General features: G+C 38.8%; 1 protein-coding gene across 1 annotated transcript; it reads left to right on the top strand.

Annotated features, from left to right (window-relative positions):
* The first annotated feature begins 10,130 nt into the window (after window positions 1-10,130).
* On the top strand, window positions 10,131-13,831 carry LOC120343898 (spermine synthase-like). Its single transcript, XM_078113067.1, has one exon. It carries the CDS (start codon window positions 10,176-10,178, stop codon window positions 11,283-11,285), a length of 1,110 nt encoding a protein of 369 aa, XP_077969193.1. The 5' UTR covers window positions 10,131-10,175; the 3' UTR covers window positions 11,286-13,831.
* The last annotated feature ends 22 nt before the right edge of the window (window positions 13,832-13,853 follow it).

Below are 13,853 nucleotides of genomic sequence, written 5' to 3'. Positions count from 1 at the left end.
CGCGAGCTAAAGCTCGGGCTCTGTTCCTCTCAATTTAATTGTTTATCTTGAGTTTTTTTAATAGCTGAACTGCTAATTGTGCAGTTTCACCATTGATGAGGGTCAGATCAAGTCTTTTTAATGGGCGTTTAGATAGAATAGAACCCCGACCGATGGTAACTTCAAATTCACTTAATTTCTTTCAATGCGGCTCCCCTGGGACGCTAATGACTAACAAACGCTTATCTGATAGAAGTTTATCACGACAATCCGTACGCTGTTAAAAACAATCACGCGCATTGTAAAATTAACCATAATTACATGGTAATTGAATTGTAGCTATAATCCACGAATTCATGACCAACGAAAGACTTTTGCAGAACTTTCGTACTATACAATACAAACACTAAAAAGTAAGAGAGACTCATTTTCAAGAAGAGTTACGGTAGATACTGAAGCGCAAAGATCTACTGAAACAATGTATGATTTGATAGCTCCCTATTATTCGCAAGTAATAGCTAATTGACGCGAGAATTGAAGCAGTTCAAGCAGGAACGGGCCTATGAACGGTGACCGTACTTTTGAACCCATGCGTATATCCACGGGTTCAATCTATTTGCGGGTGCTAAAACCCATGGGTTACGGTTAGTATGGGTTTAACTATCCGTGAAACAAAAAATATTTCCATATGTGCAATAGCATACAGGTGAAATTGTCATGGGTTCAAATGTACGTGGGTTCAAATGTAATGGAACCCCTATGAACACGTTCCGGCCCTCCCATATTTCTGAATGAACGCAGGACTAATGAAATCGGCTGGCATCGTAGACAATAACACCATAATCCAATTCAATGTTACAACTACACTTAACGTTTTATCTAATCTCTAAGTAAAGTAGCGCTAATTGATGTGACGTACTCGTTTCCCTGACAACGGAGTGACGTTAACCAGGTCGTTGAAAATAGAGATAAGTCTTTAAAGCGTTTACGATATCATAAGTGTTTTGTAAAACAAGAGCTGGGCGGCTGACATTTCGCGCTAGGACTATGACGTTACTCTGCGTGTACTTCTATCCGCACAGTTTTAAAACGGTCTTTAGCCAGTGGTGGGATTCAGCCAGTTCGCACCGGTTCTATAGAACCGTCTCACGGAATTTTATGAGATGAGCGAACCGGTTAGCATTACTGGTTACTGTCAATGTTCTGTTTGTAACAGAACCGGCTGAAAAATATGGCTTTTGTGAAGGAACCGGCTGACAAAAAATTTGAATCCCACCACTGTCTGTAGCCCGAAAAAATCCTCTAATTATAAAGCCCGAAAAATAAACGATCCTCTAATTATAATTTACGCATTCTCCAGGACCCAGCCAAAAGAACCCCCCATCCACGTTTTCGGACCCGCTAACAGACACGGTATAACTTGGCAATTAGAAATTTCAAAACACCCCGCTTTGAATATCCATGACTACGGCCCTGGCATATCTCGCCACTATACACATTTTTTTCGTATCATACAAAGCAATTTTTCGCAACTTGAAACGTTTTTCAGCCCTTCAAGATTCCACGTTCTCCGGACCCGTTAGCAGGGTGGTCCAAGGTTGTCGGCCACGCGGGCCACACTATTATTTTCATATTGTTCGCGGGCCATAATAGTGTCAAGAATAGGTAAACAGTGCTATACAAAACAAACACTTTTCATTATTTGTCATTTATCAAGCTAAAACATGCAAAAAACCACTAAAAATTATTTTTATGACGAAATAACACCAAATGCGTTTTTTTACTCTCAATCACTCAATCAATGCGACGCGGGCCACAGATAATGTAGCGGCGGTTGTGCCCGCATGTGGCCCGCGGGCCCGGGTTTGGACCACCCTGCGTTAGCTAATACGATCTAACTTGACAATCATACACTTTGGAACCCCATTTTGAATATTCATGACAACGGCCCTGGCATTTCTTGCCATTATACTCATTTTTTTCTGAATATACATAGCAATTTTTCGATTCTTGAAACGCTTTTTAAACCCTCAAGATTCATGAAAACAAACGTTTCCGTACCCGTTAGCTGATACAGTCTAACTTGACAAATAGAAATTTCAGAATCCCCTTTTAATTCGAGAGTTTTGCTGCACACTTACACAAATATATTTTTGTAACGTTTGACAGTTGTAAAATGCTTGTCTGAAGAAGCAAGGAAATGTAGTTAGTTTCACGTGAATTCAACTCTTAGGTATTTCAGAATTAGAATTCCCAGAACCCCTGCTTTGAAAATTCATGTCTATTCTCCGAGCATCTGCTACCACTATACACTGTTCTCGACTGTCTGTCTAACACTGAATGTAAAGTAACAGGGTATTTCACTTCAATAATATCACGGGAGATGAAACACAGCCGTTCCTTCTTAGACAACTGGCATGTCGCCTCGGTTTCGTCTCAACAGCTGTCAGTCACCGTTGGAAGTATCTCTGTCCCAAGCTTGGTTTGAAGCTTCATTGTTTTCAACATCGCAGCCGCACTGGGCCCCGCGATAATAAATTATAATAATGTATAGCAGTCGACCCTTCTTGGCCCGTGGCCCTCGTCCGGAGGACTTTGGCACTCATGGCCCCTCTGTTTATCATTCAAGTGATATTCATAGTGTTATTTTGATTAGTAGATTCCAAATCCCATTATTTCTATACAATTCATGCTCAACAAAGTGAAAACACTTTGTGAAATAACCTTATCAAGCAATGAAACTAGGAAAAACAGGGAGTTCCCTTGTAAAGCCTAATGTGAAATTAGGTTTGCGTCACACGCCGCTGTCAGTCACCGTTGGAAGTATCTCTGTCCCAAGCTTGGTTTGAAGTTTCATTGTTTTCAACATCGCAGCCGCACTGAGCCCCGCGATAATAAATTATAATAATGTATAGCAGTGGCCCTCTTCCGGAAGTCTTTGGCACTCATGGCCCCTCTGTTTATCATTCAAGTGATATTCATAGTGTTATTTTGGCTGGTAGATTCCAAATTCCATTATTTCTATACTAATTCATGCTCAACAAAGTGAAAACACTTTGTGAAATAACCTTATCAAGCAATGAAACTAGGAAGAACAGGGAGTTCTCTTGTAGAGGCTAATGTGAAATTAGTTCTTCGTCTAGCATTGTGCCCTCCCCCGACAACTCTGTCGCCTGGTTAAGACCGCTGGTGTATAGGATGTCCATAAAGTCTTAAATTTTTTTGAAATTGCAAAGGTAATTTATCGATATCATGTATTGTTTTGGCCCTCACAGAATGAAGTCAAAATACTTGAACAACTGATAAAGAAAAAACAAAACTGGTTAAGATATATTGAGAACCGACTTCATAACAAAATTCAAATTGTAAAGGAAGTGTATGGACGCCCTGCGTGTTTGTTCAGTATATACACGTAAAGCTAGTAAGGTGAGGTTACTTTGATTACGATTAGTAGTAAGTATCAAGATACTTGAAGGTAAACACGAATTTATTTTGCTAGTACAAAATCCTAATTGTCAGAGATTATTCTTTTTACTGCCCATATGGTACAACTTTCGGTACTCCCGAAGTATGCAAACCAAGATGGCGGACACCGGAACGTAGTATGTATACCGGGTTAGGGTTGAGCAATAATTTCAGGTCCAAATACTTCGGGAGTCACTTGGCTAGTCCCGAACTCGTAATAGAACTGAAATAAGAAAAATTGGAATACAATTATGGCTTAACCCTAACCTGGTACACATACAGTATCCGCCATTTTGGTTCACATTCTCCGGGAGTACCCAATTTTGCTGACGAATTGTCATGCATTGGCGAAGATCCTACCTGCTTGTATTTATTATAAGCAGAAAAAAGTCAGCCTAACAACTTACTCAAATTGCGAACTATGGCTTCTCGTCCATTTACCATTCATGACGGGTATGGACACTTGCGCAATCTGTTTCATAAAGCAGCGATCGGAAAACTGCGCTCTTTGTTTTCAGAGCTCTGACTACAGTGGATCAAAGTGGTCACAGCATTTTATGTTAGTAGCAGTGGAGGTTTCAATAAAAAGGGATCCATAAAGCCAGATACTCTTCACCAATTACACAACAATAGCGGTTCCCAGAGTTCAAGTCGCAAGCGGTAAAATGGGTCGCAATAAGGCAGGGATGGACAAATTAGGCCCGCGGGCCGGATCCGGCCCACTTTAGTGTTTTAACCGGCCCACTTCTACGTGCTGAAATTAGGCTATAGTTTTCATGCATTAAAATTATCGTTGAAGAGATCGGAGAAACAACAAATCGTCCGCAACTGTAAATATTGTAATTCCACACGTACTATCAGCCCTGAATATAAACATAAAACCATCTGAATAATTTCTGTACAATAATTCAAAAACGCCAGCTCCTGACAAATCAGCATTTTGCGCTGCTGCCGTAATTTGCCAGCTCCTGTAACGGCCCATTGATCATTGTCTAGGACTCTAGGTATTTGCAAATTACCGTTTCTGAGCATACTGAAATTTGATCATCCGGCCCAGTAACAAAGTCTGTTATCCGCATCCGGCCCACTCAGGAAAGTAATTGCCTACCCCTGCAATAAGGTGATGCAAATCTGTCAAATCGAACTCTTTTCATTTCGCCATAGATGGAATTATTGCATCATTCGTAATTTATTTGGTTTCTTCTTAGTAAGAATTAAATTATTGCATCATAAGTGGTTTTTTGAGAGTTTTAATAGCCACTGATATTGCGTCTCCGAGTAGGTTTGAGTTTGATTAAAAGGATGCCAAATGGCTCTTTCAATGCTAAAGGTTGCCGACCCGGGGTATAGGCGAATCGAGCCATTTAAATGGAATCAACTAACCACCAGTGAGACTCAAGTGACTCGATTTAAGACGGATGGTGATCGTACATTTGAACCCATGTACATTTGAACCCATGTGTATATCCGCGGGTTCAATCTATATGCGGGCGCTAAAACCCATGGGTTAGGGTTAGTATGGGTTCAAATATCCGTAAAAAAAAATTACATAGGTGCAATAGTATGTAGGTGCAATTGTCGTGGGTTCAAATGTAATGAAACCAAGACTAATGGCTCATGACTTAGGAACCTCAAACTTTTTGAGCCACTTTTTAGAATTTGTCAAGTATCGTGCCCCACCTCCAAAAATAACTTGCTAACAATAAGCTGCAAATAACAGATAGTAAGATGAAAATATCTTATCCAAAAAACACGTTGAAATCCAAAATAAGGCGGACAAGATCAAATCTAACAACTATTTTTATTTTCAATTATCTTCACGCCCACACAAAACTTGTATACACCCCCCTTGTGGGCGCGCCTCGACGTTTGATAACCTCTGCAGGCTTCCGAAGTATTCGTAACAAGATGACGCACAACCTGAATTCATTATGTGTACCAGGGGGTTATTCAGGTTGTGCGTCATCTTGGTACGAATACTTCCGGAGCGCCAATACATGTATTATGTCAAATTGAGTACAAATGTTGAATCGAAGAAAAAAAATATTCGACACTGCGGGCCCAATCGCTTCCAGCAGCTGTCAGTCAGCGTTGAAATTATCTTTGTCACAAGCTTCATTTAAAGTTCCTTTTTTTTTAATATCAGATGTATGTACAGAATGAAAACGATTGGAATACAATATAATAGGTATACAAATACTGAAATAGCCTGCTGCACCAGCGTTTTTTTTTTTTTTTTTTTACTGTAGAAATCAAAATTGTAGTTTAAAAATTAATTTCTGCTATATTTTTAACTACAGCCAGACGGCAGTAATTATTTAAAATGGTACGAGACAGAAGAAAACAAGGCTGATAAATGTTTCAAATTCATCTCATTGACAGACGTGGGCTAACGGTAAATAGCGACGATCAGGTTGTGGACTCGGGAAAATTTACCAATTTTCTTTTCATATTTTTATACAATGCCTAATCACGACTTTTGCTTCAAACAGGGTCATAAGTTGGTAGCCATTGATATCTCACGATCTAAAGAAGAGTTTCCCGACGTATGGGTCGAGCCCAGGAGTTGGGTCGCTGAAAATTCTTTTCGGGCGCCTGTTTGTTTTCCACAATTGCATATCATAATAAGTATCACAGCGTATAATTTAGCATCGTTTATTTAGCTTAAGTAAAGCCACGCCACAATTTTAAAACTCGCTAATGGCAAATAAGTGCAGGTTTCTCACTTTGAAGTAATTTATGGTAAAAAAGTGTCAATTTTTAGTAATTTAATTGTTGGCCTTACAATGCGTTTGGTATTTGAGCATATCCTTGGGTCGCCAGGGGTGGGGGCCTTGTACAAATAGTCCAAAATTGTTTCGGGATATTTGAAATAAACAAGAGAGCTATGCTCAAATATATGAACACGTAGCGTCGCCCAGTGGTAATAATTTTGATGACGTCATAGCGAAAAAAAAGTAATAGCCTTCTGGAGAAAAATTTTATCTTTAACCACTGAAAATATCAAAGCAATTGGTCCAGTATTCGAAGAGAAAATCGATTTTTTAAAAATGGAGACGGAGACAAATAACAATAACAACAAAATTTTTGAAACGATCGTTATGGCCACTAAACGTGTCCAATAAAAGTAATATCCCTCTAGTGGAAAATATAATCTTTACTCACTGAAAATTTCAAAGCAAATGGTCAGTAATCAACGATATCAAGAAGAATACAAATAAGAACAAGAAGAGTGCCAGCATAAAATGCAAAACGATCGTTATGTCCGCTAACGCGACCAAAAATAATCTCGAAGGTTTCCATTATAATTTGGATCGGGGTAATTAGCCTCGTCGTGGGCTGCGAAGTGTGACGTTGTAAATTAAGTAAGATTTTGGTCCAATCGATCATCGTCAGTAGCGATGGCGCAGGGCGAGCGTAGAGACATGGTTAAACATGAGGGTGGGTTCGAATCCCGCGGAGTTGTAGGGAAAGACCAGCAAGACAGGTGGCACGCGGAGGCAAAGGCAGCAGCAAAGAAGGAATTGAAATAGAAGCAAGTGAAACCAGTAGCAAGCTTACCAGGCTAGATTGGATAAGGAGTGGGCCAATCAGGCCGGAGCAGCAAGGAAAGAATTTAAGTGGGTGAGCAGCAAGGATGGAATGGGAATAAAATCAAGAAAGCCGGGCTGGACAAGGAAAGGGAGTGGTGAGTGAGCACCAAAAATAAAATGGGAATAAAAACAAGAGAACATCCAGGACGGCGGAAAGCAGCAAACGTTCAAAATAGAAAATTCATCAGCAAAGAAAATTCTAAGTAACACTCACCAAAGAAACCCTGGCGCGGCGGTGTGGCTCAACGGGCTAAGCGTTAGGAATACGCTCGCCACCGCACCTCTAATTACTCTGCGTGTGTTCGCAGGTTCGAATCGTATGCAGGGATGGTTATGTGATTGCTGGACTCCTCGCCGTCATTGGGTTCACGTAACCGCTGGTCGGTTATGGCTTCCTCCACCACCAAGTCCATGCTTCCGAAAACAAACAATATAACTTACCCCATACGGTATACCCGACTTGGAATGGTAACCGGACGAGAGGCCGTGGTTCGCCATATGGATAAGCCGTCTTATCGGCTTTCCTCTCCCTCTGGATAAATATGTAAATCCTATGCCGTCTTATCGGCTTTCCTCTCCCTCGGGATAAATATGTCTATCCTATCCTACTCGACAAAGAAAATTTTTATTCGCGCCTCATGAGAGTGATCGGAGTCTTACAATGAAAATCCGAAAGTGCTCAGTGGAGAGACGACATTTATTGAATGAGCATTCAGCAAAATGGCATATGGAAACATAAAAGACGTGAATTCAAACGTAACTAATGAATGACATTATAGATAATTCGTGACCATACGGAAAGCTGTGTTTTGCTGTGCTTTCAACAATCTCACCACTTCAAATCTCTCTCTTTCTCACGCGCCCCCGAAACGCCCCAAATCTCATGACTTTTCCAGAGCTGAGGACCGTCGCTTGATCAAATGGCGTCATTTACACAATTTCGTCATTGGGGGCACGACACTTGCTAATTTTTGAAATTGGATGATATAAATATGAGCATTTTGACCTCAGGTTACCCGGCCAAATCAGTACTCCTTCGTCATAAGGCGGAAGTTTGTTTGTAACCGCTCACTGTCAGCAGTTTTGGGCACCGTTAGACTACCCGGTAGGCCGAACTGGAGTCGAAATAAACTTATACTTATACTGCAGCAATGGTTACCGGTGCCGTTACGATTGTGGGGATACAGTAGGTTTCAATTTTACGGTACCGGTACGGCTTACGGTTAGGCAGAACAGTACCGGTAGGCTATATTGAAATGCAGAAATAGGGTACCGGTAACGCATTGTAGGCCTAGTTCGTACCGGTACACCCGTGGCTATCGCTTAGCCTTGTAGGGTATGTATGTATGTTTATATATCTCGTAAAAAGCAATAAAATCGTAGATAGATTACGGTATCATTACTGATGACTGGATGTATGTACAAGACCATACTGGCCTAAAACACAAACGTGCGGCATGCACCCCGTTTAAAAAGTTTTGAATAGAAATAAATCGAATAGGTACATACCGGTATAATATGGTCCCTTATACAGACAATTGTGCAAGGAGAGTGGGTGAGTGTGGTGACAGGGGTAAGGGTGGAGTATACAAAACTGTTTGTACAAGGGAATTTGTAAGACAAGACAACATCCATAAATAAAACATAACACAACACGAAATAATCTGCATGTATAAATAATACTAAAATTTAGAATTTGTACATAAATACAACACCCTTGAGTGATGGTACCACATAATATAAATGTGGTATGGAATGCTCATGTTTAAATAAGTGTTAGTGTCTGATTTTTTATGTGTATACAGTAATAAATAAAGATTTTGTCAAAAAATTCAACACAGTGACGAGAACAAAAATCATTATGTTCACCCATGTGAGTGCCCTAGATATAAACCGTCCTTTTGTATGATTAGAGATACGGTACGGTAAGTTTATTTCGACTTCATAATCCTGTAATCAGCATAAAAGGCGATAAAACGATTGATAAGAACAAATAAACAAAAACTGATTATGAAATCAGGAGAGCAGACAAAACCTTGGATAAGGTTTAAAATAAACAGAATATAGGACAGTAGGATGGAAGGTATTGCCAAAAAGAAGTGGTACGCATTCACTCACATAACATTATTGAATCAATTTACTCACACACACAACCATAATCTGATAGGACCATAATAAAGTTAGAAAAAAGAGAAGCTTTAGATAAGTAAACAAACAAAAAAAATAAATAGGTAAAGAAGAAATTAGAATAAAGACTAAGAATTGTTTGCCACACCCTTTTAATAATTTTGTAAAAATTCCCAAATTGAATACAGATTTTGTAGATACAGAGATATGAGGGAACAGTATTTAATATAAAGACATTAAAAAAAAAATGCTTTGCCACCCTGATTATAGTTGGAGTCAAATGCCAAATTGCTTGAATATCAGATTGTTGAAAAGGGCTACACTAAATGTCTTGACGGGCCGGATTGTGGCCATATTTATAGTGGGGAAGAGGGAGGAACGAGTTATTACGCTGGGGGGGAATTGAAAAAACTCCAGATTTTGCAGCCAGGATATAACTTCAATATTTGCAGGAGGTAAGAAATTGAAGTAGGGCCCTGGTACTATTACTGTTTGGTATTAGGAGCACACTATACAGATCGAGCAACATTGTCTAGTTTTAGAGAATCCCATTTTACTGAGTAACAGACACCCCTTCTTTGGGAGACGTTTGGACATTGTTGTCCCTCAATATCGGTAATAATACAGTATAATGAAATTGCGCAAATGCTGCAAATAAACGCAATCTAATATTGTCATCATTGAATTCCTTGGGGAAAAAATAATCCGATTTACAAGAGGAAAAAAAATTTACCGTGGCATTCGAGAGTTAGCGATTAATTCGGGCACGATTAATTTAGATTATTATTGAGACAAGTATGGTACGATATGAAGCATTTGACGTGGTGCCAGACACCCCTTGTTTGTTAGACACATAGAGTGTTTGTTTTATTGAGCCCAATGGAGAGAAATTCTTGGAATTTGGATAGTGTGCCATGCTGTAAGAGGAAACTGTTTTATATTGTACATTTGCACATTCACAGCTAACATAGCTTAATAGTTTTCTATAAAAGTATCATATCGTATGACACCATGGATACTTGGCTAACGGAATATCATCTCAAACCTGAATGTTTGGAAAAAGACAAGGCCGCAGATCTAATAGATGAATTATCCACTCTAATCCGAAAAGTTTTGGGAATCGAAAGCGAGCTGGTCCACAAGTCATTCAATAATGGAATCATAGCTTTCTTCACTGCAAAATCTGGCGAGACTGTTTTACTCCGAGGAAACAAATCTGTAAACCTCTATCCTTTACTGACTATTGATATTAGTACTCCAAAAATTGATGACTCATGCTTCAAGGTGCAACTAAGCGAATTTAATGATAAAATCAAAAAAATGAGTTTTGTTGAAGAGTTGAAAACACCAGGCTTCTTACCATGGCCGAGTTTGAAACGAGGGAGATTGTTTTCGAAGTATGATTTGCTCACCGGTCTCTTAGTAGAGCGCGATTTTAAAGGTGTTCACTTCGATGATGTCTCTCCGTACCAGCATGTTCGTATTATGGACTCACCCCAATATGGAGGTTGTCTCTTTCTTGATAACGATCTGAATTTATCGGAAAGTGATCTGGAATACACTCGAGCTATCACTGGATATGATAAGGAAGATTACAAAGATAAGAATGTGTTGATCTTAGGAGGAGGGGACGGGGGAATACTTCATTATCTACGAGATCGCGGCCCATCTATGATAACAATGATTGATATCGACCAAATGGTTATTGACGCAGCGAAAATACATTTGCGAGGAATTTGCCACGATGCTCTTGACTCCCTCTCTGGTGAAAATTACGAAGTCATAGTAGACGATTGTGTAAAATATCTCAAAAAATATGTAGCAGAAAAGAAAAAGTTTGATTATATAATTAACGACCTAACTGCGATTCCAGTTAGCACCGAGCCAGTAGGCGATCACTGGGACTTCTTGCGTCTCATATTATCGATGTCAATGAAAGTTCTGAAAAATGATGGAAAATATTTCACTCAAGGGAACTCACTGCTGGCTCAAAATGCACTCGCAATGTACGAAACGCAGCTCGAGAAATTGGAGTGTCGCGTTAAATACACGAAGAAAGAGGTCTGTGTGCCGTCCTATTTAGAGCAATGGGTTTTCTACACTATATGGAAGGATTCATAGGATTCAAGATTGTTGAATTTTCGAGAAAATTAATTTGGAAATATCACTATGAAAAAAGTCCTCTCTAAAGCTGGTATCTGATCCTAGTTTGAAGCAATATTCATTCAAAGTAATTCAATAAAAAGTTTAGAGTAAGGAGTTAAGAATAGAAAATATTCATTGGTGCCATTTAGTGTTGTCTCTTAGTTAAATGCCCCTTTCTGTCTAATCTGACTTTAACAGGGGAGTTGGTTCTATTTTATAAAGTTTGTCTAATCGCGCTTTGGTGATTTTTAGTTGTGCCGGCACGCTTCAATAAAGTTATCAATTGTGTAAATCCTGTTTAGTCATATTCAAATGATTTTTAAGCGAAGTATTCCAAAAAGAAGCAACCGTTCACAATTTTTTTTGTTTTTTTTTCAAAATCATCTTTCTCCAGTTTTGCCTTTTTGGAGCAAACCCCCCTTGTAGTGGGAATTCTGTCTAATCCGACTACCTATGAGTTTTTAGTTAGGCTGTTATTCTTTGATAGAGGTAATCGATTCTGTGAATTCTGTCTAGTCATGTTTGAATGATTTTTATTAAAGATTGTCACACCTCATTAGATTATTCTGTGTAAATTCTGTCAAATCACGCTTCGATGGTTTAAGATTGTGTATAAATTTTGTCTAATCATGTTTTAATGATTTGAAAATTGTTTTAGTTCTATATAATTACGCTTCGATGGTTTATAGCAGGATTTCCCAAACTTTTCGGGCGGCAGACCGCTGTTAGTGAATATAATTTTGACGGGCCCTCATCCTATGTCATATCAAATTTTGTGCCTGACCAACGAGGAAGGATAATGTTTCCATTACCGAAATAAAACTCATCTAAGTTTTAACAAATACATACTAACTTTGAATACTGGCAGGTCAACGGCATGTTGATAAGATCATGATTTATTTGTATATGTTTCAGACTTATTTCATATCATCTCAAACCCCAGTTTCGGAAATCCTGGTTTATAGATTGTGTGAATTCCGTCCAGTAACGCTTCATTGGTTTATAGATTAGGTAAATTCTGTCTAATCATGCTTCAATGATTTACGGATTGTCTAAATTCTGTTTAGTAACGCTTCATTGGTTTACAGATTGTGGGAATTCTGTCTAATTATGCTACGATGATTTATAGATTGTGTAAATTCTGTCTAATCACGCTCCGATGGTTTATAGATTGTGTAAATTCTATCTAGTAACGCTTCATTGGTTTGTAGATTGTGTGAATTCTGTCTAATAACGCTTCAATGATTTATGAATTCTGTGAATTCTGCCAAGTTGCGCTTGAATGATTCAGGTCAAATAATGGTAAATGGAAGAGGTGCTATCAGTGGCGCAACCAGCGGGGGGGTTACGGGGGTCGTGTCCACCCCGTTTGAAATTCGTTTTTTTTTATTATCGTTCTACGTTCAAACAACGTCGTTCCACGGTCATAACAATCCGGTGAAAACTACTTTTTTCCAGTGCTTTATCACCTCGACGTAATTTAACACCGCCCGACTTCAATCATACCTTTTTGCTGTTAGTTACGTAACAATCGCTATCCCCGCGTATATGTTTGTATTCGAAAATGAGATATGTTACCTCAAAAAGGTAGAAATCGCGCGCTGTCGATGCGAATTGAAAGCGACAATAGCATAATGCTATCTCTTTCTCTCTTGTGACGAATACTCTCGTGCTTCATCATCTTGACGCAATGTATCGCCGCCCGTCTTCATGTTATAATAATGCAGTAGAAACTCTCAAAATCTGGATACGAAAATTATTTTCGGAAAAATATTGATTTTTATCGCAGCCATGTGTGGTACGGCAATAACTAACAGTCGTCGTGAAAGGTTTTCAATAAACTCCGACTTGAAGTGCTTATAAGACGTCGAGGACGTTTTTGGTTGAAAATTTTTTACATTTGTTATCGTATATTTCAATTTAGTCAAGATATGTTGTGCGCCTCGGCAATAAACTTAAAAGCAAATCCTGCCCTAATTAATTGTTTTCATCCTCAGTTTCGATAGTTATCGAACTTACCGGGAAATTTTTTAATTTCTTGCACTCTATAAAATAGCTTCTAAATATTATTTGGTTTCTATCGGAGATTTTATCGTTATCCCGGCGTCGTTAATAACAATATCGTTCATTTTAAGTTGGAGGTATTGGTTTATAATCGAAAAATTATAACACATAACATGAAAAATTTAAATCAACGCCGACTCAAAAAGTAAAACACGTTTCTCCATCTTTATTCTCCATTATTGGCGGACGGAAATTTGGGAATCGGGTTTAACTAATTTGATTATGATGACGATGGTAAACAAAAGTACACAAACATACCATACCGTTCTTAGTTTTTAGTCGTTATTTCTCTGTCCTTTCTTCTTTCTATGTGCATATTAAGACCATAAAACGTGTTTTATTTTTGAACTCTGCGCTGATTTGAATATTTCATGTCGGCTGTTATGTATTTTTGTTTGTAAATGAATACCGCTAACTTAAACTGAACGATGTTGTCATCAACGCCGGATGCCGTCGAAATCTGCGATAGATATTAAATAC

Source organism: Styela clava, chromosome 5, assembly GCF_964204865.1.
Source record: "Styela clava chromosome 5, kaStyClav1.hap1.2, whole genome shotgun sequence".
NCBI lineage: Eukaryota > Metazoa > Chordata > Ascidiacea > Stolidobranchia > Styelidae > Styela > Styela clava.
The sequence above is the reverse complement of the archived record's forward strand: the minus strand, read 5'-3'. Positions and strand labels throughout refer to the sequence as shown.

Excerpts from the sequence above, each read along its gene's own strand:
- LOC120343898 (XM_078113067.1), top strand. The coding sequence starts at position 10,176 with ATGGATACTTGGCTAACGGAATATCATCTCAAACCTGAATGTTTGGAA.